The sequence below is a fragment of the Ammospiza caudacuta genome, chromosome 18, assembly GCF_027887145.1.
Source record: "Ammospiza caudacuta isolate bAmmCau1 chromosome 18, bAmmCau1.pri, whole genome shotgun sequence".
NCBI lineage: Eukaryota > Metazoa > Chordata > Aves > Passeriformes > Passerellidae > Ammospiza > Ammospiza caudacuta.
The window spans coordinates 4,488,291-4,513,019 of record NC_080610.1 but is presented as its reverse complement, the minus strand read 5'-3'; the positions used below and the strand labels follow the sequence as shown (position 1 = coordinate 4,513,019).

At 42.4% G+C, this 24,729-nt stretch overlaps 2 protein-coding genes across 2 annotated transcripts; one reads left to right on the top strand and one right to left on the bottom strand.

The window, feature by feature from the left end:
* Window positions 1-1,761: 1,761 nt before the first annotated feature.
* Window positions 1,762-15,847, top strand: UPB1 (beta-ureidopropionase 1). Its single transcript, XM_058816622.1, has 10 exons — window positions 1,762-1,893; window positions 2,556-2,727; window positions 4,166-4,253; window positions 4,936-5,030; window positions 5,262-5,423; window positions 8,280-8,449; window positions 9,285-9,366; window positions 10,179-10,221; window positions 10,931-11,085; window positions 14,408-15,847. Exons 1-10 carry the CDS (start codon window positions 1,793-1,795, stop codon window positions 14,489-14,491), a joined length of 1,152 nt encoding a protein of 383 aa, XP_058672605.1. The 5' UTR covers window positions 1,762-1,792; the 3' UTR covers window positions 14,492-15,847.
* Window positions 15,566-24,678, bottom strand: GUCD1 (guanylyl cyclase domain containing 1). Its single transcript, XM_058816624.1, has 6 exons — window positions 24,447-24,678; window positions 22,894-22,978; window positions 21,295-21,460; window positions 20,496-20,587; window positions 18,707-18,948; window positions 15,566-18,244 (listed from the first exon to the last, which is right to left on the bottom strand). Exons 1-6 carry the CDS (start codon window positions 24,481-24,483, stop codon window positions 18,153-18,155), a joined length of 714 nt encoding a protein of 237 aa, XP_058672607.1. The 5' UTR covers window positions 24,484-24,678; the 3' UTR covers window positions 15,566-18,152.
* Between the last annotated feature and the right edge of the window lie 51 nt (window positions 24,679-24,729).

Genomic DNA, 24,729 nt, shown 5'->3' with positions numbered 1-24,729 from the left:
CAGTCTGGACCTCACCACGTTGTTGCAGGATGGTTGATACGGTGCACAGGAAATGTTCTGTTTTTTCAGGTCTCCACTGTTCCTAAGTATTCTTTTCAGGGGCTTCAGTTTTATTGCCATGAAGTCCATTTCCTACATGTAGTACAATTTACTAAATTACAAATAAACAAGGCACCAATAGAGAAGTCAGTGAAAGTTCACACTAAGAATAGAACTTAAAGAGAAAAGTTCAGTTATGTGACCTTCTTCAGGAGCTGGATACAAAATAGACCTGCTGTTTTTCCCTTTAATTTCCAGTCCAGGCAGAAAAGAACTTGAACAGTTCCCAGAGAAACCCAGGCCCTTCTGTTTGTTTCTATGAATCCTCCAGAAATGCTTTATCTGTTGACATCCTGGCTATGCTGATACAGAAATGAACTTACTTGGCCTCCTCATTTCACCCCTACATTGTCAGCTGACTTTGTCATTGATCTCCCTCCCTGCAATGTTTAAAGATTTGCCAGCCATGGACAGAACACAATGTTACAGATAGGTACCTTTAAAATTGCCTTTTAAAGAAAATTAGGATAATCAGATGAAAAATCTAATGTACGTATCAGTCACTGCTTATTATTGTCATTCAGAAACATGTTTGGGAAAGAAAAGTAATTTCACTGAAAGCTTTTTTGGTTAAAAAGGGTGAATTAGAGAGAAAGAATCACATGTCTCCAAATGCCTTGATGAAACCATACTACCTCTGGACACTTTTGCCTAAAGTTAAATATTAGACACTCCCTCCCTGACATTCTTTTTTTTAATTTAGTCTAAAAGGCTTAATATTTAACTCAAAATACCTAACAACTGCAAATGCTAAGTGCTAAAAGTTGTTACATCCTCCAGCAGATACATAAAGCAGTGCTTAAACTCAGTGGGATATATTCAGAGAAGTGAAGCCATCCCTGGACTTCGTGTTCCACTCGAATGAGAAATCTGGTTGCTATGTTGTGAACTTGTGTGTGTTTTGAAGCAGAAGGCATGGCCAGTGCTTCAGTCGGAAAATCTGCTTTCAACAGGGTGTCTACCTTGGAGCTGCAGAAGGAAATGGCCTTTATTTGGTGCATTTTTATTTTGTCCCAGATCAAGGTCTTAATTGGTTCAATCCTTTATCTGACATTAAGTCTGGTTTTGGGATGGATTTCCAATTATAATGGGCCGCAAAATCCATGTTAAACTTAAAGTTAATTATTACTGGCTCCTGTTCAGAGTTTTACTGCAACTTCAGTGGACACACACCCTGAGAACCACTACTTTTTAATGACTTATTTCTAGGCCTTTTTGTTGGACAGGTATCACCAGAAAAAGCTCCTAAAGATGTTCTATTTTTAGATGTCTGAAGCACAAGAGTTGCTCCAGAAGTGGCAAGAAGCCAGGAACGGCCTCATCCCCTCAACATCCCATCGGCTGGACCGATGGAACCAGGGCTGGTGATCTTTTTCCTTTCATTCTTTTTCTTTCTTTCCTTTTCTCCTTCTCTCTTTTTCCCCCTTTTTCTGCTCTGTGTTCATAGAGTAGGTCAGGAACCAACATTAAGGATTTCCAAGTGACTTTTTGTGGGCTCTCCGACTTTGTGGCTCTTTTCCACTACGAACATTTACAAGTCCTGCGCTCTCCCTCTTCCCTCCCCCCACCCCGTCCCTGAGGGACCGTCCCGCCAAAACCCGTGAGGGGAGCGAGGCGTGGCCGACGGGGCCGCCCGGGGCAAAGTGCAGGGGCCACCCAACGCCGGAGGGGCTGCGCGCGCTCGGGCTCCGCCATGGCGGCAGAGCTGGAGTCGCTGGAGCTGTGCCTGGAGCGGCACATCCCGCCCGGGGAACTCGCCGAGGTGAAGCGGATCCTTTATGGGGGCGAGCCCAGGTGCGCCACCAGGACGGGCTCGCCCCTCGCTCTGCGGGTTTCCGTCCGCCCCTCCTCTCGGCGGCCTCCGCGGGGATGCCCAGCCCCGGTGTGAGGGGAAGGAGGCAGTTATGAGGGGGGGTGTGCGAGACACAGGGCTGGGCTGAGGGGAAAAAGGAAAAGTAGGGCTGGTGGTGCTGCAGTGAGGTGACTGGGGGATTTTGGAGGTGATCCAGGTGCGGGGAGCAGGGCAGTGTGAGAAGATGTCGGACAGGGATGGAAGACATGACGGGAATCGTGATACCGGGGCGATGGAGCGTGAAGAGTAGGGATTAAATTTGAGGGAAGGACATGGGAGGGAAAGTGTTTGTAATCCAGGTATGGCAGGTGGAAGTTTGTGTGTGTGCTCCTTGATTGCTGCAGCAAGGAGTCAATGTCTGGGGGACACTGAGTGATGACAGGAGGACAAGGAGGACATGAGGGGTGAAGTAGAGCTGAACAAGAGGGAATCAGCACAGGAGCTGGGCTCTGCCTGTGCCCCGGCTGTCATGGTGACAAGGGGCATGGGAGCTTGGGTGTCTCTGCAGGGTAAGGCAGAATTGTCATTCCCTTGGTCCACTGCATTCTCAACAGAAAAAGAGAGCATCTCATCTTGAAATGTCTTTGTTTCCTGTTCAATCCAGAAAACTTGATTTGCCAACTGCTGCACTGTCAGCAGCTCAGGAAAAAGATTTTGAACTACAGGGCTATGGATTTGAAGCTGCTCTGGAGCAATTGAGAAGGCCACGAATTGTTCGAGTGGGACTGATACAGAATAAACTTCCTCTTCCCACAGACACAGCAGTGGCAGTCCAGGTACACAGACTGGGACTGTTTTTATCTCCTCTTCTGCTGGATTGAAACATAACACAGTTCAATTGTTGATTTTAGGAACTTAGCATGAAATGTCTTAATGATTGTCTGGCAGTACAGGACCCATCACTACTGCAATAGAGCATTCTGTAAGAAATTTGAGTGACACGTTTAGTTTTGTTTCTCAGAAACACCTCTTGTATTTACCTAGCACACCCAACCTGCTTGCAGTTTTTCCAAAGCTAAATATTAGTAGCTCATTTTACACATGGAAGTCCTTTGCCTCTAAGATGAAACACAAAATCATTTACACGAAATCAGAAGGGATGGCAACCAGTGGAAACCACAGGTGCAGTTCTTGTTTTAATTGAGAAATGCTCCATTACAGGAAAATCCATTAGAGGAAACAGATTAATAAAGCTGTGTTCATTATTCTTTGTACAGCAGTGAAATCTTATTACAAGATAACATGGTTTAGTGGTGACTTGGCAGTGCTGGGTTAATGGCTGGACTTGGTTGATGATCTTAAAGGTCTATTCCAACATTAATTATTCTGAAACCATCATCTCAATATCTTGGACACAGCAGCACTGAAGTGACAAATCTGTATAGAAATAGTCTCCTGAGAGTAGCTTTACAAAAAGGAAAGAAAATAATGCATTTATAAAACCTCCTGGAGTAGTTTTGTACAGGGACAGGACAGAACACTTCTGAAGTAGTTTGTTTTGGAAAGATTACCCATCACAGATGCAAGTCATTAATTCAGTGAACAGATCAAGTTGGGGATTCTTTGTAACAGCTGTTGAATAAAGTACCAGCTGTATTAATGATTTTACTTTATGAATAACTAGTTAACTGTTTCTGTAAATCAATGTACAGTTTTTGATGTCATAGGTCACTGTAGTTTAGTTTTTAGTAATTTTTTTTGAAACCTGAAAGTAGCAATGCAAAGTACTACACCTGTGCTTATCTTTACATAGAATATTCTAGAAAACTAATTCATAAATACTTTGATGATTTTTCTTGGTAATAATTATTTTGCTCTTAGGACAGAGGGCTTAACATCATCCTGTAGATTGTTTACAATGAGCAGCAAAATTATAGTTTTTATTAATTCTGTTTAGATTTTCAGCTTTTTGTGAGTCAGGCAGCACTGAATTTCCAGCTATATAAATGTTGCAACCGTGGAATTAGAATCCCATGGGAATACTTTCTCTATTCTCAGCATCTAAATGCTTTTAAAAATCTAAGTCTGGCTGTATTATCAGTGTTCAGGGATGACAGCTGAGTTACTCCCCCTGAAAGCAATGGCTCTAAGTACAGAACAGGTGAAGTCGGTGTGAGCACGGGGTGTAAAGCAGGCAGTTGGCACGGAGGTGAGTTAAGCACGTGGCATTTTAACGGCGTGACAATTTAACGGTGTGACATTTGTCACCGCCAGGTGGCTGCTCTGCACAGACGCATCGAGGAGATGGTGGGAGTGGCTGCCATGTGTGGGGTCAACATCGTGTGCTTCCAGGAGGCTTGGAGTGAGTATTCCCTGTGCTGCCCTCTGGGCTCTCAGATGTTGCAGTGCCCTCTATTTTAGCAGCTGTGCTGTAAATGAACACTAGAAATCTCCCAAGATACAACAATTGACTGCAGTGATTTGCTTCCTAAAGGAAACACCAAAGAGTCTGAGGTAGCAGAACTGTATGGAAGATATATGAGGGGTCTGTTGTATTGAAGACTGCCATGTGGTATTTGGAGCTCCTTCATGGCATCCTTTATGATGCCTTCCTCATTATTTTTCTCCTAAAACTTTGGGGTTTTTTTCTAGACATGTATTCAAATTTAAAAATAGTTTTTAATTTACATGTGGCGTCTGAGGCTTAATTGAGGCAAACCCCTTCACTTTCATGGCAAGTGAAGGCCATGAAATGTTTGTGAAGGCAGGTTGTTCACAGTGTACACCAATGACTGGGATATTTTGTCTTTTTACCCCTCTTAGGCTTCACTAAATGCATCCATTCTCTTCTGGTTTGCCCTGTGTGAGCTCAAAGCTCCTTGCCCTGGCTAAAAATATTTTTAATAGCTTTTGCCATTAAAGAAGGAAAACAGTTGAATCATTCTTAATTGTTTAATTTTTTTATCTGTATTCATGCAAATATCATGTATTTCTTGAGTGACATGAACATTTTTGTACATTTACCTTGCTTTGGTGTTTTCCAGCCATGCCCTTTGCTTTTTGTACAAGAGAGAAACTTCCTTGGACTGAATTTGCTGAGTCAGCAGAGGATGGGCCAACAACCAAGTTCTGTCAAGAGGTAAAAAACCAAGCAAGCAAACAAAAAAAAAAAAGACCAACTGACATCATTTGAAGGAAAAGACAATATATCAGTGAACTGGCAGGCAGAATTTGCTGTATTTCTGACTTGTACATGTGTTATTTAACATTTCTTTTATTTTAATTAGCTGTTTTCAGCTGGCTGTGGTGTCTGTCATTCTGGGGTGCTGCAGGTTGGTGTCTGATAGAGGAATTGTGTTTATTTGTGCAGCTTGCAAAGAAGTACAACATGGTTGTGGTGTCTCCAATCCTGGAGCGAGATGAACTGCACGGTGGAGTTCTCTGGAATACTGCAGTGGTCATTTCTAATTCTGGAGCACTCCTTGGCAAAAGCAGGAAAAATCACATTCCAAGGGTTGGAGATTTCAATGAGGTAAGGTGCAGTGTTGTGACAATCAGGTCAGTCTTACCTTGCAGCTCTGTTTGTGCCAGCATGTGTTGTGTCAGAGTCACAGTGACAGGAAATGCAATGTGTTTCTAGAAAATGTGGTCACTTGCTGTCAAATCAGTTTTTCTGAGGTGAACTGATAGTTAATTTATCAAGAAGGATTAATTTTTGTGAGAGTGATGAGTCTTAAAGGAAGAATAACATTAAATCTTGTTAGGTACTCTTCCTTGGCCCAGTGAAACTTCAGAAGTATCACTATCCTTTAATAAAAGGATTGTTTAAGTTACAGCTGTGTTATGTTTGTTGTGCACGATTGGCTTGGGTACTTTTGTCGTGTGTGCACATTGAACTTACTTTAATTTGCAGGGCAATTGTTTCATGGTTCAAGCATGAACATTACTTGCAGCCTTTCTGTTTCTCTGGGAGGTTGTCTTGGCAATGACAGTTCTTTTGCTTGTGCTTATTCGAGCAGAATCCCTTAATTCATAGTGCCTCTGACTGAGTGGCTGCTTTATGGCATCTCCTGTTTACTAATGGCATTATTGCAGCTGAAGCCCCCAGCAGGTTTTGGGCCATCCTCCAGGATCACAAACTGAACTGGCACTAAAGACAGTGACTGGTACATCTGAAATGTGTTTATTCATCCAAACAATTATCACATGCAGAAAGATCAGGATTAAAAATTAACTGAAGTCTAAAAATACATTGTCTTACCTAACTAAATATCTCCTTGTCAGCTAAAGTGAGTAATTAACAGAGGCATTTCTGCTAAGCACTGGAGGCTGCTCTATACCTGCAGTAGCTTTTGTTCCCTGTCTGACTGCTTCAGTCATCAAACTGAGGCTTCAGAACTTTTTTATTAATGTAAAAAGTTCTTTTGGGTGTCAAAACTTTGTGTTCAAAGACCTCTGGAAGCTTTGACCTTGCTCCCAGACCCGATCAGGCTGGTTTGAGTTTCTCCAGAGGAGGTTGTTAATAGAGTTCTACACAATGAATTTCTGGCACAGCCTGTCAGTCACCAGCCTTCCCTTGTATTTTTAACACTTACTCTGATATTTAATATTATTTTATCAGGTCTGTCCTTTAGCTAGCAAAAGTAGTAACTAACAAATCCATTGGTTACTTTCCATATTTTTTTATTTGTTCTTTATGTAATCTAACAAAAAATAAATTCCTGTTGCTTGTGCTAAGATATGATGTCTTTCAGTTTTCCTGACAGTGTTTAATGGAAAATCAACAGATTCCAAGAAACTCACTGTTTCCACCTATGAAACTGTAATGAGAGACACCTAAAAAAAGAAAGACTTTTTACTTTCTCATGTGAAGTATAAATAGAATTTCACTAAGAGTTTTGCATAGTTGCTAAAAGAAGTTGTTCTTAGAATCCTAAATGCCAGAATTACTACAAAACTATCTGTTTATAGCTTCCAGATATACTAGAATGATCTGGCACTTCTTGTGTCTACTTGTTACAGAATCAAGTAGTGCTTACCCAAGACAGCACTGTCTTCAGCTGGCTTTGGTAGCAAAGCATTAAGTCCACTCTTCTGAACTGAACAATTCTGATAAAGCAACTTCAGAAACCACCCAGGCTACAGGAAGGGATTATATTCATCTGTGTTACTTTAATGTTGTTTTCTTTATCAACAAAGTTAAACCTCAAGGAAGTATCGAATTTGAAATTGTTTCTTGTGGGTTGTCTCTGTAGGGCAGATGGGAAAGGAGCCTTGTTAAAATCGTGCCCAGTGAATCAGTAAGAACTAAATGGAAAGGGCAGAGAGGTTGGTCTGTGGCCTATTCAGCCATGTGTGGGAGGCCTTACAAACAAAAATCAATCCTTCTTGAGACATCACAGTTTATTGCTGTGGAGAGGATTGTGACCTCTGGTGTGAAATAAAGAAATAGGAACTGATGAATTCCCTGAAGCAACAGCATTCTTGTTTTTCTTCTGCTGTTGTAAGAAATGAAACTGAGATTAGAATAAAAAATGGAAATATATTCAAACAGCAGAATTGTTTTGAAAAAGACTTGTGTGAGCACCCACCATGTGGTCTGCTGTCTACAGACATGAAAGGAGATCAAATCACTGCCCAAGGGACTGAGAACTGATAATAAACAAGAAACATGAGATGAATATTTCACTGGACATACTGAACCTGTAGCCCTGGTTTCAGAGGGTGACCTCCCTGTATCTCTCATGCCACTGGCCCACACTTACAGGGGCCCAGGTTTGCTCCCCAGCTGGACCTGCTTGCTTGGACCAGCCCTCAGGTGTTTCCACTTCCTCCAGGACCAATGGCAGTGGTGGTTACAAGAACAGATAATTTCAATAAAGAGGGGTCTGCTTTACAGCACACCTTCCTTCTGGGATGAGAGACGTGTCCTGTTGGGTCAGGGTGCTGGATTGTGTCCCTTGCACCAGAGGATACTGTCAGGCATCAGCCTGGCCACTGCAGCCTCTGTGCTCCCTTGGGATCCTCAGCATTGTATAAGGAATGTTGGGTGGCATGTCTTGTCTCCTTGTCTGTGGGTCTTTACCACTGTCTTTGTCCCTGTCTGAACCTGGTGATGGTACCTTCAGCACATTTTGGAGGTGCATATGCCTGCTACATAAAAGTTCCTTTGTTTGAAAGGAGGTGTAAGAGTGTAATTTCAGTGACTACACACTCCTGCTGCTGCCTTGGCATTTCTGTATCCATCTTTGCCACTGCCTAAGTGATTTTGTAAATCTCATCACATTATCCTCAGCCTTCCATCTACAAATTAAAAAGCTTTTTTAGTTGGAGGTAATTCTTTGCACGTTTTTAAGAAGTCTTCCTTTGTGGGTTTTGTTGTTTGTAGTCCACTTACTATATGGAAGGAAATACAGGACACGCAGTGTTTCAGACCCAGTTTGGGACAATTGCTGTGAACATCTGCTATGGGCGCCACCACCCTCTGAACTGGCTCATGTATAGCATGAATGGAGCAGAGATCATCTTTAACCCTTCAGCCACTATAGGGTCACTCAGGTAAAACACAAACTGGGCTGTGCCATTGCTCCCTTTCTGGCTTAGCTGAACCTCTGAGCCCCTCACTGGGGCCTAAAGGCACCTTGCTGAGGTCTTGGAATGTAGTCTCCTTGTTTTGCCTTCAAAAAGGAGCCTGCATTCTCCTCAGTGATAGGAGCCTCCTTGAGCCAGGTCTCATAAGCTCTTGGAGGTCTGTTTCTTACCCAAGAGAGAAATACCTATATATATATACATATATATATATATATATACCTACCTTTGGAGGCATAAAATCAGCAGGATGGCTTCAGTTCCTCCACCAGCAATTTTGGGCTTTCGGTCTCCTCCCAGTAACTGATTCTCTTTGAGAACTTTATTGTACATCAGCAGCTCTCCTGTCTTTGAGACAGCTGGTGCTCTGAAAACTGAGAGTTTATTTAGATTTTTTATGTAATATTTTTGCTATACAATAGGTAGTGGTCATTTTCAGGCTTATTATACCAGCTTGCATTGTCCACCTAAGGGGTGTGGTATGAAATTTCAGTTTTCAGAACCAAGCTGAGATACCCTTTTCTCAGAATTTTTTTTAAACTGTTGGCAGTTTTATGATTATCAGGCCTCTTGAACCAGACTGGACCAGTGTAAATGTCCCTTGAGATTAATCTTCTGCACATTAACATTAATTGCACCCGACTGACTTGATTTCCTAGAAGCTAACTGTGGCTGCTTGGACAGAAAATGTGCAGTGTGAGGCAGAGTGTAGATGCAGCCCTGGAGTGTCAGTTAATGAACAGTTTTCTCTGTGTGTGCAGTGCATTAACACCTCTGTGTGTGTGTGTGTGTGTGTGTGTTGCAGCGAGGCGCTGTGGCCGATCGAAGCCAGGAACGCTGCCATAGCCAACCACTGCTTCACGTGCCCCATCAACAGAGTTGGAACGGTTTGTATCCTCCTTGCCTCATTCATTCCATCATTCAGGCCTTGAGCAGGGGTTTGTTCAAGGCAGCATGGGTTCCCCTGCTGGGTAACCACGGTTCTGGGGTTTATGGTGTAATTTGAAGATGGACAGTGATGAGGAGATTGAGAGCTGCCTCTGTTGCTGCAGCCTACTTTTTGGTTGCAGCTGTTTCCTGTTCTTGAATTGAATCTTTGTAATAGGCACCCACCCTTTTGCTAACTCTCCCAGTTTCTCTGTGAAATCAGTATTCTTTTAGCCAAAATGACTGAAACATTAATATATCCTTAAGTCAACAGTACACAACTTGGGGCTGTTGTATAGCTGCTATCTCTAGACTGTAAAATTCTATAATGAAATTAATTAGTGCATGCAATAAGTCATTCTTACCTTCAGACTAGCCCAATTACACAGTATGTATATTTTTAAAATCAGATTCCCTGCAAAAATCTAGAATTGTCCTTGCTGCTATGTGAATATGTTTGCCTTTTTTGTGATCTGAAAAGATATGTTTGGTTAAATATCTCCTCTTTTGCCTCTTTAAACTTGTGAAATGGATACGAGGCATGTTCCTGAAGTGTATGAACAACAGGCAGTGATACAGAAAGACCTTGTGTTCTGTGCTATCCATCACAGAAACTAGGCCCCTCTGATGACTCCCTTTAGACAGTGCTGATTGTGTGCCAGAAAAAAATATTTGTAGATTTATATAAACTCCCAAAATATGATAGACTAGCAAGGATTTCTTGAATGAAACGGAATTATACTGCCACCTATGGATTCCTCTTATTTCACAGGAATACTACAAGAATGCCTTTACTTCTGGAGATGGTGGAAAAGGTATGTTCAGAAATCACATTCACTACCAGTTCCCAGATTTGCTGGAAGTTAAAGAGAATTATCAATGAGGAATATGAGATTTTCTTGTATGTACTTATATGTTGAAACACAGTAATTTATGCTGTGAAAACTGTGGCTGCTTGTGGCTCCATCCAGAGTGTGCCTGAGCCTTTTTTAGCCAGTTCTGGAGCAAAGTGTTTTTAGCAGCTGCATGAGAAAGGTCAGTGGAATCCATGGCTTAGTAGTACAAAAAATGGGATTGATTTTTGGCACAACTCAAGAGTTGTGCAATATGAAATAACATCTTTTCTGTGCCTCAAATCCCAGTGTTTTCACCTCTGACCTTTTATTGAAAATAGAATGGGTGTATCTCTGTCAGCTGGTTTGAAAATGTATAATTCGACAATTAGAATTCATTTAAAAGCAAAGTGAAAAGCAATGATGGGAATAAATAATGAGATAGCATAATGGTGCATTATTTTGAAAGGCAGTGCAGGGTGATTTTCCTGATAACTTCACGGTGTAGTCTGCATGAAAATTATAACTGGCCAAAACTGCAGTTATTTTAGGATCAAGCTGTGACTCTTCAAGATGATTATCTTGCCTAAAGGACAGTGAGTCCCCAAGAAATGGAGTCAGGTTTTAGGGGACACTGCATGTTAAGGTACAAACCTGTTTGCAATTGATGCTTTTTAACAATCTCTCTAAGCCCACCATGAGCTGGGCCATTTCTATGGCTCGAGTTACGTGGCTGCGCCGGACGGCAGCAGGACCCCGGGGCTGTCTCGCACTCAGGATGGGCTGCTGGTGGTGGAGATGGACTTGAACCTCTGCAGGCAAGTCAGTGACAAGTGGAACTTCAAGGTAAGCCTGACTATGAAGGAAATAAAATATTAGAACAAACAAGCTTTGGTAATGGTTCTCTGTGGTTGTTGTTTCCCTGGGTCTGGATTGAAGGCACTTGAGACAGTAGTTCATGTTGGGACTCAGGTGTTTATTATTTCTTATCAGTAAAACAGTCTCACAACTGTGAGTTGGGCAGGTTTCATTAGAAGGCAAAAATGGCCAACAGTTTCTTGTTACAAGGTATTTTAAGACTGAACTCTCCAATTCAGAGCTGACACCTGGATTATTTTCCCTTTTAACCCAATAACTGATCCTAAAGAGCCCCCAATGCAGACTTTTCTGCCCAATTACAAACTGCCACCCAAACCCATGAAGAAGGAAGAAGAAACATGAAGAAACCCAGGCTGACACCCTGTGCTCTCCATCTTGCTTCCATCCACAACACACTAAAAACCCCAAAACCTCAATTTCTCACCAAGTGATACACCTACACTGCTCTCTAGAATCTCTGTCACACTTTTATGGATTCCAGTCTATCTTGACGTCTGGGAAACTTTCTCCATGGATGAGGGTCAAAGTCAGAGCTCCCCTGGGGGTTAGGGCACCCCAGAGCAGACACAGAAATATTCCCAGTGCCCTGGGTTTCCATAATTCTATGATGTTACAATAGTTAAAAGGCAGCCTTTCTTTTTATTTTTTTTTTAGCAGTTCAGAGCTTAAATTGTTGAAGTAATTTACCAGGATGTTATGGAGGCCAAAAGCATAAATGGATTTGGAAAAGGAGTAGCTAAATTCAGGGAAGCTAGGCCAGTAGCTTTCAGATGAAAACTCTAGCCTGAGGACCTTAATGTGGACTGCCAGCAGCTCTGAGGATTGCTGGGGAAGAGTTTTGCTTTCCTTGTGCAGTGAATGCAGCCATTTGTGCTGAGCTGAGCCAGGCTCATTGGATCTATCTAACATGGTATATATTCTTAAAGGCCTTAATTGTCACTTCTGGTGAAATTTAGTGAAAACCCAAACCCACAAGCTTGAGAACTTTCTGAAGGCAAAATTCTTGCAGCGTTAACTTCCTGAATTTGTGGATATGTTGAAACTACAGAGAAAGAGCTGTGTACTGTATATATTCAAGTCTGAAGCATCTTAACACATGTTTGAATTTATCTAAATCAGATTAAGATAGCTGCAAGCCACTCCACATGGCTTTAACAAACCTTATTTATTACTATTTTTTTGTATTCTGAGGTAAAGCTAATTTGGTTCATCTTTCCAGAGGGCATAATTGGATTTAATTTGTCCAGCAGCAGTGCTGGTTGAAGAAATGGCTGCTTCAGCACAGCAGCTTGCTAACCCTTCAGTTGTGCCACTACAAGCTGTGTGGGTGCTGTATTATATACTGATTTAGTGGAGTGAGCAGATTAATTATTTTACACAAAAGACACTCTAGTTCCTTTTTTATTCTGATCAAGTTTACAACAGGCCACACAAAGATCCTGTTGGAATAAAAAAAGAAAAAAAGTGGCAACTCTGGAAATAGGCTTTGTTGATGAAGAAAACATCTTGTTTGCTTCTGTGGAGCCAGATCTTTTGTTCCAGTTCTCAGTACTGCTAAAGACTAGAAGTTTTTCCTAGTGACTCTTAAGATCAGCATGATTTGAATCCTAAAAAAATAGACCAGAACTCCTGGCCAGCAGCTGTACAATACATGTAGGTTCTTCAGTGATCACCTAGTTTTTAAAATAAGTAATAATTTGCAAGGAGTGTCACTTTTTGAACATCATGCTACTGCAAGCAGGCATTTATTTTATAGAGCTGCTTTATTTGTCTGTTGTTCATTACAGTGTGGTGCAATATTCAATGTGTTTTGATGTCAATTTGACATAAAAATGAAAAGTCCCTGGATTTGAAATGCTGAATAAGCTTTCTAATTAAAAAATAGTAATTTCTTATATATAGCACAATTTCTTTTTTAATATTGCTAATCCATACATAGGGACTAAAACCAAGAAGTAATTTCAGGTCATCTTCTGGGCCAGAATTGCATTTGTTGTTTTACAGATGCCTGTGGTAGGCATGTGGTTGTTGCCATAATGGAATTAAGTTGTGCTGAAAGATTTTTAGCTTTTCACATCAGGCACGCATTTCGTTTTGCTTTGCCACGAGTCTGAGGCCCTTCCTCAGTGCAGAGCAGAGGCTTGGTGTGTCAGGAAGCACATGGAGCATTGCCTCTGCCCCCTTAGCAGGGGTATCTGAACAAAAGCAATTGTAGTGATTGGGAAAAACAAACAGGAAAAGCAAAACACTGCCCTTAGGCTGATTTGTGTAGAATTGTGTATTTTTGTTGTCTTCAACTCCTGTGCTTTCAGCACCTTTATTTCACGTTGATGGTTTGGAGTGCTATTGTTGGGTTTTGGTACTTGAGGCACAGCTGTGGTTTTGTTTATGTGACAGGGGAGAGCTGTTTCCTTTTCCTCTCAGCTGTGGCCAGGCCAGAGGTGGTTCTTGCTTGGGGGGAATGAGGAACAGTGGTCACAGGTTTTCTCATCCACTTTAACAGGAACTGAATTAACCTGCTGGTATCTGCAGTTTGCACCCAGTGATGCCTGAAAGGGACATTCAGTAGAATGTCTTTGCTAAACTTAGGGCAGCAAAGGGGTTAAATTAAATAAAGATGTGATTTGCCTCTCTCAGAGCCAATATTGTGGGTTGTGCACTCAAAAGAGGACGATGGCACTACCTCAGGTGCTGTATTGCAACACTTCCAGCACTTGCTCTGTTGCCCAAACCATTGATATTTTGTGTTATTAATGGGTGAAATAAGAGAAACCCAGGGTTCTTTAGTTGTCAAGGTCATGACATGGAGCCCTAATTACAGAGACACTCCTCTGCCTTCACTGACATAACTTAAAATTGTTGATGCATAAGAAAGCAAGTCCACCTTTCACATTCAACTTTCAGCTGTCCAGAACAGCTTTAATAAGTAGGAAGTCAGTGGACATGACTGTCACTGAAGGAGAGCTGCAAAATAGGAAGGTGTTCATTTAAAACTTGGACTTTTCAGGGTGGAACTATGCTTCTTTTTTGGGTAGACATACAGTCCTAGGCAACTTATGAGTTCTTTCATTTTAAAAAAGTTTTTGTAAAAAAAAAGTTCTTTTATATAAAAAAAGTTTGTGCTAAGGCACTGGAGATCTTGATTTTGAGGAAATTATAGTTTTGATGTTTGGGACAAAGAAATCATATATTGTCATAGGAAAAACCAACCAGTAGATAGAAATATTTTCTACTGAAGTACTTCTGTAGCTTACTTGAAAGAACTGAAGCTTTGATTTTTCTTTTCCAGATGACTGGTAGATATGAAATGTATGCAGAAAAGCTTGCTGAAGCAATCCAGCCTTTCTTTATACCCAATATCATCAAAGAGTAAGAGAGAGCATCTCATTACACTCAAATGTTACAAGACAAATTCAAAGTTACTGTTGGATTATAGCTTTACAGTGTTGCTGTTTTAATGTTCAGTTTAATTTCATGTAACCAATTTTAAATAATAGGAGTCAGAACTGTGTCAGGTTAGATAATTGAAAATGGCTTCTTAAGTGTTTGTCATTTACACTAATGAGTCTAAAGTTGTTCCTTGCTAGAGATACATGCAGTGTTTTCTAGAGACAGACATACAGTGTACTGTGGTAGAGTTGATGGGATGAGTTCAGAGGACATGAACATTTTTACATTTTTAAGCTTTGCATTGTGCATCTGTTTCTGCTTTCTGGTTTTTACCTCTGCCCAGATGCATAATTTAGGGAGAAATGAGGCAGAAATTGTTTTCATCTGGGTTTTGTTTGCTTTTTCTGCTTACAAACTACTTGATGCAATTCAGTTACAGCTGAGTAATGTACCAAACATCCCAGTTGTGTCAAGATCAGATGTGGGTGCTGTAAAGCAGGACTGCTTTGGTTCTGTTGCCTTTACACAACCACAGCTGGAGCTGTCTTTGCAGGGCCCCTTCTAGGTGCAGAAGTCTTGTTCAGGGAGATGCTTTGGTATCTTCTGAAGCTCAGTGCCCTGAAGGGGAGCAGAAATAGAGACCCTGGCCAGTGCACAGGCAAGGCTGGGGCACTTGCCTGCTTTCACTGTGAACAGAAAGCTCAGGATGGGTAAGGAAGACTCCTTCCCTGGGGCTGCACTCCAGTAGGATATGTGGTGGCTGCAGAGTACACAAACCAGCTCTGGAATAAAGGTAGTAATGATACATTTGCTGTTCTTAGGTAGTACTGAAATGTTAGTAGCATATTTAGTGTTCTTAGGTGGTATTCTGAAATTCTGCTCTGTATGATTTGGGTGATGGCAATGAGTGTTCAGGCAATGCAGACTGAATACAATTTACAGCCCTGCAACTATGAATTTGTAGCTAGTAATAGTAATAAATGTTTGAACTTTTGTTTTTCTAAATTACAATTTCAGAGTTTCAAAACCATTATTTCTAATAAACTTGTTAATAAATGCACTTGCTACATTATGTTACCAGGTTATTTGTGAGCTTAACCTTTATTGAGAATGGCTTAATTACAAATAAAAATATATTTATGTATAAAATCCCTGCATGTAAAATCCCCTTCCTTTGCTATTGACATCCTGACAGAAACAAAGCAACAGAACATTTTCCGAGTGTTTTGATAGACAATCTTGTAATAGTAAACAAAGTTTCAGAAAATGCAGGTGGTTCTGGGTGCTTGTGCAGTGAGCTGCTTTTTCAGTTGAATTTGTGTCACATACTCAGTCTTTTCAGTGGGCTTTTGCTTCTCCCTTGTGTTTTCATCTCTCACAGCCATCTTCCATTTGGCAGCTGTATGAGGTCCTGTTGTAGGGGACCTCTCCTTTTGTCTGCTTTGTTTATCTTTCACTTTTGTTGAAGCATTTAAACCCTGGGTACCCAACACTTACCTGTCAATATTGTTACACCTGTGTGTGCACTTCAGACCACTGAGCCTGCCCTTAAGTTCATGTTTTCTGTACACCCAGGATTCACTTTTGGTAATGGCAACAGTGAGATGCTGAATGCCAATTAGAAGCCTTTGTAAGAATTAGTTTTATTCAACTAATCAAGCCTGCTCTAAGACAAATCCTGTGGCAGTTTAATGGGATTGAATGAACTACCTACCTGAAAATGCATGGGTTAAGGGGGTACTCTAACAGCCTGTAGCTTCCATACCTGTTAATTATTAACTGAGCTAATACACTCTCTCAAAATCAAACATCATGATTTTGGCCCTGGACATTAAAATTCCCAGATCAGGAGTTTTCTGTTTATTTACTTTGGAGGAGTTGAAAGGCATTACCTACAACAAACAAAGCTTTTGTGCCTTTCTTCTGGAAGGATTCTGCTGGTGGCACTGAGGGGCCAGTTCTCCACAAATCACATCCTACCTGTTGCTCATCACTGCCAGAATGTATTTAAACTTCACCAGTGATAATCTAAATTTGACACACAAAACTTCCTGTCATGCACTTTTGTTTGGATTTTTTAAGGGTTACTGCATTTTAGATGTCTGTTACTATTTTTGCCTTTGTACAAAGGAGCACTCTTGATTCTACTAAGTACTTAGTCAACACTGTGTACTTTTCAGTTAGTCAACAACTGATAAAAGAAAATGTTTATCCTGGTAAAAAAACTTTCTATGCTGAAAGTAGATTCCTATTTATTATATCCACAGAGTTTCAGAACTTGAACAGTTCTTTTCCTAAAACCATGCCAGAGATGTGGGACCTCTGCCTTAAGTGCAAATTTTCCTAATTTTATGTCAGTACTGATTTTCCTACTCACTTTCATATAGGCAGGACTGAAGATTGAGACTGGTAAGAAATAAGGATGGATGAAGCTGAAATAAGTGGTTTTTTCTTACACTTCAGAGTGCTCCTCAGGTAACAGAAGAAAGAGCTATGAATGGGTATTACCAATTTCACTTAATGTCTCAATATAGCAACAACTTAATCCACATACAGCTGCAGTATAAGAGCTAGAACAATCTAAGTTCCTGCCTTCTTACTTGTAGAAGGTATGTTTGTATTTCCTCTTTCCTTAATTGATTTTAGCTCTTCTGAGAATGTCACTGAACTAATACTAACAGCAAAATTTGGCTCAAATTATGATTTAGCATTTTAGATACAATGCAGTAGATGCTGCCAGATATTTACACTTTACACAAAAATATATACCATTAGTGTGGATGATAATTTTCTGCATTTGTTTAATAAGTTCAAATATTTAAAATGTTCATATTTAGAATGGATTCTGCAGAAACTGGCACATGTGGGTAGTATAACATTCAGAGCTTTTTGCAAAGAGCAGTAAAGACTTCCCAGTGCAAATAAAATCTTTCCATTTATAAGTTTTGGAGCAATGTGGAGTTCTGAGCAGTCATCCAAGAGGATTTAGCCAAAAGAGATTGAGTTTGTAGTGCAAGGGAGTAATTCCAGTATTGCAGTTGCATAAATGCTAAATCTCTGTGAATTTGGTAGGTGGGAAGTTTCCTGCATTGCAGACAATACTGATGAACCAGCAAGGCATTTTTTGTTATTTAAAGATGGTTTAAATTAATAAATTTTTCCTTTTACAATATTCTGCTGAACTTCAAATCCATAGGTTTTGTATGAAGACCAGCCCTTCATGCTTTGACAGAGAGAGAAACAGGTATTTTCTATTTTTTCCTTTGTTTACCTAAACCTATGCAAATATTACCAAGTGTTGAAATTCATAAATTTGGTGCTTTTTCGTATGTGTTTAATTTGAAAATAAGCTGAAAGTGAACAGGCTCTGGGCCTGTATTTTAGAACTGCTGTCAAATGTGCAATTTTGAAAATTAGGGGGAGAAAAAAAACCAAGACAGATATTGCAAAATCAAAAAAAAAAAAAAAAAAAAGAGAAAAAGGTAAAGACAGCATTGCAATATAGTCCTGTCAATGTCTGTAAAGCCTCCCTTGGTGAGGGTCCCACTGCAGTCCAGGAGTGAGGTGTGTGCAGGGGAGTCCTGAGACGAGCAGCCAGCTGCCCTGCAGGCTGTGCAGGAAGGAGCAGGAGTGTCTGGTGGGTGTCAGCTGTCTGTGTAGATGAACAGAATATCTTCATCCGTGCCATAACTTGTCCTGGCTTCTTCAAAGTTACTGATGCTGGTGCAGCATGTTCCTGGCAAGGAGGAGCCAAATGTTACAAAAAATTCAGAAGGATTTGCCAGTGAAAGGTTCTTACATGATGTAACAGAATCCACAAACCAAACTAGTGTAGAGACTACACCCAGCAGCTTAGGTTACAGCTTTACTCAGGTGGATTTTTCACCTTAGAGAGCTCACTGAAGCAGTGCTGCAGATAGGTACCAAAGTGGCCCTTCTGCTATATTCTGCACATGGACATTTCAGCACCTCTCACTAACCCATCTGAAAGCCAAACAAGCCAATTGCTAGAATGCCTATCTGAATTCTTCAACTAAATCATACCACAAAATGCATTAATGTGGCAAAACCCCTTCTGACAAATTGGGTAGTGATGCTTAAAATGTCTGAGCACTGTGAGGAGAGGTCCAGCTGTGGCTGTGTCAGACTCATTAATAATGCATTGGCTGAATCCATCCAAAAGGTACAGGCTACTCACGGTCAGCATAGGCAGGGTTGTTGTAGTAAATGCTCCCTGAGGCTTTGTTGTAGCCACATAACACAATGAAGTGGCCCTGGTAGTCAGGGCTCCTGCAGAAGCACTTCTGTCCAATGGGAAGGAAGCAGCAGTATTTGACAGGACTTGAGCAGAGATCACACAGCAGCAGGACTGCGTTCACAAGGACAATGGCTACGTGACCCTGGGACAGGTGGTTTTGGATGTCTTGAACAGTTACTGTGCTGCAAGGAAAAAACAGACACACTTATTGAAAGGAGCTGGTGTAAAGAAAGAGCCTGATGGTGAACAGTGCAGCTGGCACTTTATAGATACATCACAGATATACTTCTTTATCACAGGTACAGCTCTTTGCTGTTGAACCCTGCAGGCTTTGCTATGCACAAACCCTGACAGAACCTGTAGCATTCACAGCCTTTTCATTTCATTGCTGCTGCTGAAGTGCAGAGCAACAGGTCTGTATTTGCAGTAACACATTCTGAGATGACACATCAGATGCCCCACAGAAGAGAATTAAAGGAGCTGGCAACTCAGTAACTTGAGGGACTTCTGTTGTAGGAAAATTTTAAGCGAAGTGTTCTCTCTTGCTGTTAGAAAAGCTTATCTCTGAAACACCAAATCTTTATCCAGTGAGTGGTTAAATGTTGTGTAACCACTAACCAAATTAAGATGTACCCAGATATGCCTGTGTCACTCAGGACTGTGATTCTCCTAGCTGAAGTTTTGAATTGCCTCATATTTTAGGTTTTATTTCCACAGAGAGTAAGTATTCACCAAACACCACCTATAACCTCAGCTGTTAAATCTGTCCCTCCCTGAGGCAGATGGTGTGTTCCATATGCGTGAGAAACTCATCCCTTGGATCAGTTCCAGATGTCTGTGCTGTGTGCACCACCTGACTGAGCTCATGTGCTTTTTATTTAATCCTTCCCCACTCTGATGCCCCAGCCTCAGCACTGCACAGGTAAATGTGCCCTCTGTCCCTGCCTTGATCAAAAGCAACAGGGACTGTGTGTCCCTTCTGTCCTGTCACAGCTTATTCATTAAAGTGAAGGTGACTCCATGCATGTTAGCAAGGACACTTGATTCTGCTAAATATAAGTTATGCTCCAGCATTCAGATGTTATTGTGGCTGGCCCATGTCCTCTCTTCTTTCCTTACCCCTAATCATTTACCCCACTTTGAAAGCAGGGATCCAAGTCCAGTTTCCCTATAAAAAGGGATGCAGCTCAAGTTGGATGTTTGGTCATTCCCGAATCAAATTTCACTGCTGATTATCAAATTCTGCAGTTTTTCCATTTCCTCTGGGTTTGTAGTTCTTTCACGGAGTTCCTTATTTCATGGTCTCCTTGGCAAAAGCTGCTATGCTAATTTGTAATTTGCATGTTTGTCTGGGAACAGAGATCCATAATGTTTGCATAGCTCTGGGAACAATGAGTTCTGTACCCACACAGCATTCCCCTTAATTCCAGCAATGGCCAATTAGAGTGCTGTAGGCACTCCCTACTAAGTGTAATGGATAACCAAATTCAGAACACAGTCAGCTCCTATCAGCATTTTCTTATCACTTATTTTGCATCATGACTAATTTTTTTTCAAACTTCATTATTAGGTCTTGATGTGCATGAGGTTTTTTTGAGACATAGGAGAAAGACACTAACTGGTAAAAAAGGCTTAGGGCTTGATTTCAGTCTCTTTCAGTGATTTAGCTTGGTGCCTCCAAGAAAAGCAGGGGCCCACAGAATCTCCAAAGAGAAAGAAAACAGCTTACCATTTCTCCACCAGCACCTTGCAGTCTTTGGCTTGTGCAAAGAGCTGATTCACTCGATTCTCTTCTGTGTCAAAGTGCTTCCTGTAAAATGACTGTGGAAATAACAGAAGTTCTGAACTGGAATGGTGTTTACCTTGGGTAATCCACCACTTAGAGTCTGCTAGCAAGAGCCTGCATAAGTTGGAGCTCTGGTTATGGGATAAAAGATCTCTCCCTTAGTTTGCTGGAAACAAGACAAGGATTTCTGCTCTGAATTACAAATTAAATTTGCTCCTGGTCAGTTACTGTTGCACTTTCTGTCCAGTGGCTGTTCAGCTGCCTAGGTAAGAGAAGCCTGTCTGGTTTCCCAGGGGAAACTGGGCAGGAGCTTACAATAAAGTCACCACTGCTACAGGCCCTGGAGAGGCCAAGCTCTCCGTGGATGGGAGGCCAAGTTCCCCTCTCACCTCTAGAGGTGGATCTTCCAGGTCAAGGCTGAGGCACGGTGGTGGGGAAAGTGTGGAAGCTAAACACTGCTGCTGCCCAGGCTGTACCTGTTCTGTAGATAAATACAGGGCTTCAGTCTCCAAGGCTGTCAAATATGTAGGAACCTTTCATGAACACTACATGCAAACTTTTTAAAAATTCAAAAGATGGAATCAATATGGGATCATACTGCCTTTGGAACAGAGCTGTGCCGGTTTTGGCAGTAGGTCAAATTAAATATGGTTGACTGTCAGTAAGACACCAGAGCTTTTACAGCATGACACTCAAGGCTTTTAAAGCTGCCTGCTCTCCCCCTGTAGATGAGAACACTGACCTGATTTTTGTAGCCCTTGTCCACGCCGAGTGTCTGGGTGCAAAATTTATGCTTAACTCCGAAGTGCCGCATCAGGTAGGCCAGGTCAATAGTCCAGATACTCTTTGTTAACTGGAGATCCTGGATGGCTTTCTGAAACTCATCATTGTCCAAATGATTCAGGTACCTACAGTATCAACAAAGGCAGGGGAAGGGAAGCACAGATCTTAGGAGAAGCAAAATGTGTGCTGTAGTCCAAGCCTCTACATCACAGCACATAAAAACTGAAACAACAGGCTTGGCTAAGAAATAACCAAAAAAAAACCAAAACAAAACCAACCCACAAAGGAGACAGAAATTTAAGGGAAAGGAATAGGGAATATTTAACTGGATTTATTTCTGACTTTTTAAAATTGGAAATGTGTGGTGCCTTGACTGTTTTAGAGTGCTAGAAGTGTACAGGTGCTGTACCAGAGTCAAGCTGGTATAGAACTCTGTCCTGAAGGGTTTACAGTGTAATGTACAAGTGTATTAGAGCCAACACAGAAAGAAGAGTTAAAGACTAAAACTTCCTTCACACAATAGATGGATTTTAAAAGGAGGAGCCATAAAGGAATTCAGTAAATATTCAAAGGAAGCTTGTCTTAGGCACTGATGACACAAAAGGAAGAAAGTGGGAGATGGAAGTCAGGAGGAAGTTTGGGACAGGTTGCAAAGGGGCAGGGCAAGGTAGCTACAGGGAGTTCTGAAAGCAAGAAAACAAATGGAAGTAAATGATAAAAAAGAAAAAGCAACTGGAATTGAGGATGCAGGGCAAACAAGGTCAGATCAGCAGGGTAAGAAGATTAATCTTGGAAGCTGAGTTTTGGACAGACTGGAGTGGCAAAGAGGTAAAGGGAGTAGAGGTTACAGTAGTCAAGATGGGAAATTACCAGCACACGGACTAACGTCTTGGCAGAAGGGATGGAGAGAAATGAAAATCTTCTGCTTCATATCTACTAAGTGGACATCTAAATAGGTATTTCTCCTGCACCTAAGCTCATGTTCCTCTGTGGAAGGAAAGAGGAGTTCAGCAGGACAGCTACTAGTTCAAAAAACCAAAAATAAACAAAAAAAACCCCAGAGGGCAACACAATTTTGAAGCTGAAACTACTCCTGGAACACAAACACTCATCCCACAGGTTGGGGCTCAGCAGGACAGAGGCAGTACAGGTACAGCACACACTCATAAACTGGGATGCACCTACCATCACTTGAAAACACAGAAAGGAATCAGATGAGTCACAGCTAACCTAACCTAAAAACTATCATTTCTTAATTGTACAACAGGAAAGAAGCAACACTTTCTATGAGCTTATGCATGCCAGCCTGCAAAGTTCAGAGCTGATTAGGTATTCTGCATCTGTGTAATTATTCAAAAGGGTCCGAAGTTCACTCCAGTTTATGTTTTCCCTTGCTCCTGCTGGAGAGCTGGGCCCAAGCAGCAGTCGCTGTCCAAGGGCACCTCAAAACCTGCTGTTCTACGACTGAACTCAGGGCTGCTCCAACACACCTCCCCGGGATTTGCTTCCTGCTCCCCCTCCCCATGGAATGGCATTTCCCACTCAGAGAGCCACTTACTGAAGCACCATCCTGGAGCAGGCCAGCCCGCAGTCCCAGTGGTACAGCTGCTGAATCACGGGCACTTTCAGCTGGATGCAGTCAGCTGGGTGAGCAGGACACAAACAATGTCAATCCATACAGGAATGGTTTTCCATGCCACCAAAAGTCAGCCTGTCCTCAGCACTACAACCATGGAAACTTAGGAACGTGGTTTTGCCTGACTGGCAGGTAGATTTTTTTCTTTCTTAGGGGAACATACCTTTAGTATTTCTGTACAGGTAAGCATTTGGTTAATCTCATACTCCTTTACTGTTCCATACCTAGATCACTGGCTCTCCACCCCCTTTTCCCTTAGAAGTTTGTGGGGTTTTTTTTCGGTTGTTTTTTTTTTTTCCTGTGGGGTGATGTACCCACCACCCCTCAATTGATGCTGTGTCTCCTCCTGGATAACAACAGCTAAGACACAAGTATTCATCTTTTCTCTTATGTCTGACTGTACTTCTGTGCCACAAGAGTTGTTCAACCAAACTGGGAGAAAACATACCAAGATCTCTGTGCATGAATCTCTTAGATGCCCCACAGATTTCTATAGATGCCTTTATCTCTCAAGAATGGTAATCTACAGACTTTAAACAAAACAAGTTAAAACTCGCAAGTTGCACCATTGTCCTTTTGTATTAATTCCATCAAAACCTCAATAGAGAGGGAAAATTAATAATCTCTCCCAGAAAGTCCCAAAGTACAAGCTCCATCCTCTGCCTCAGTTTTTTATTTTTACGGTGTTGGCAACTTGGTGGTTTCAGTTTCACCACGAGCAGGACTTGAAGGGTTGTGCCTGTCATTGCTACTTCAGCATTGACCAAAGTGAGTTAATCACAAAGTGCTTTTCTCAATAACCTTTGATCTCGAAACGGCCTTTGACAAGTTTTGTTAACAAGGTCCTCTACATTTTATGATGGGAATAAAAATGCATTTGACATCACGTGGACTTGTTTAGTTTTGGGGTAATATGATTTATAGAACTTTTTAGATAATGTTGTTATATTTTTCCTAGTTGTGCCCCTGTTTAATCATGACTTTAAAGAATGGCACACCAGTTGATATATTCAGTCTTTCAAATTCATCTACCAAGTCCCACATTAACCAAGGAGTATGTGTTTTCTACGTGAAAGCTTCAGAGAGCAATAACAAGTTTCTTGGCCGCCCAGCTTCCAGGCACCTGTTTCCCAACACACCGAGAGCTCTTCAGCGATGGCTGTGGCTGTCCCGAGAGAGACCAGCCCGTCCGTGCTGTGCCTGTAAATCACCCTGCGAACCCTTCTGTGCTTGGCCAGCTCCCGCCGCCCCGACCTTACCGAGCCAGTAATTCCCCATCGCCGCTAAGGGCAAACCCGGCTCGGCAGCACCGAGAGGCCGCCGGGAGCCCTGGCAGGGCCCGCGCTCCCCGCCCGCTCCCCGCCGCCCGCCGGGCGCTCTGCCAGCCCGTTCCGCGGGGCGGACTCGGCCTCTCCGCCGCCCCCTGCCCGCAGAGGCCCCGCCGGCCCGAGCGGGGCTGGACGGGCCGCACTGACCTGGCGGCGGCTCGCCAGCCTCCCGGGGACTCTTCATGGCCCGTTCACTGCCGGCCCCGCCGAGCCGGCGGCGCGGCCCCGGGGCCCGGCGCTGGCTCCTCCCGGAGGCGGGGGCTGAGGGGGGCCGGGCCCCGGGGCGCTTGCCCCGCGCCGTGGCGGCGAGGAGAGCGGCGGGGTGTGAGGGCGGGCAGGGGCATGACACGGCGGGCGGGGGACGCGCAGCCCTGCCCCAGGGCCGGGGCACCGCGGGGCTGCCGGGCTGGCCCCGAGCGGGAGCGGACGG

Excerpts from the sequence above, each read along its gene's own strand:
- UPB1 (XM_058816622.1), top strand. The coding sequence starts at position 1,793 with ATGGCGGCAGAGCTGGAGTCGCTGGAGCTGTGCCTGGAGCGGCACATC. Across the intron at positions 5,424-8,279 it reads GGGTTGGAGATTTCAATGAG|TCCACTTACTATATGGAAGG; the intron begins GTAAGGTGCAGT and ends TGTTGTTTGTAG. Across the intron at positions 8,450-9,284 it reads GCCACTATAGGGTCACTCAG|CGAGGCGCTGTGGCCGATCG; the intron begins GTAAAACACAAA and ends TGTGTGTTGCAG.
- GUCD1 (XM_058816624.1), bottom strand. The coding sequence starts at position 24,483 with ATGAAGAGTCCCCGGGAGGCTGGCGAGCCGCCGCCAG. Across the intron at positions 22,979-24,446 it reads GGCTGGCGAGCCGCCGCCAG|CTGACTGCATCCAGCTGAAA; the intron begins GTCAGTGCGGCC and ends CTGCTCACCCAG. Across the intron at positions 21,461-22,893 it reads TGCTCCAGGATGGTGCTTCA|GTACCTGAATCATTTGGACA; the intron begins GTAAGTGGCTCT and ends TTGATACTGTAG.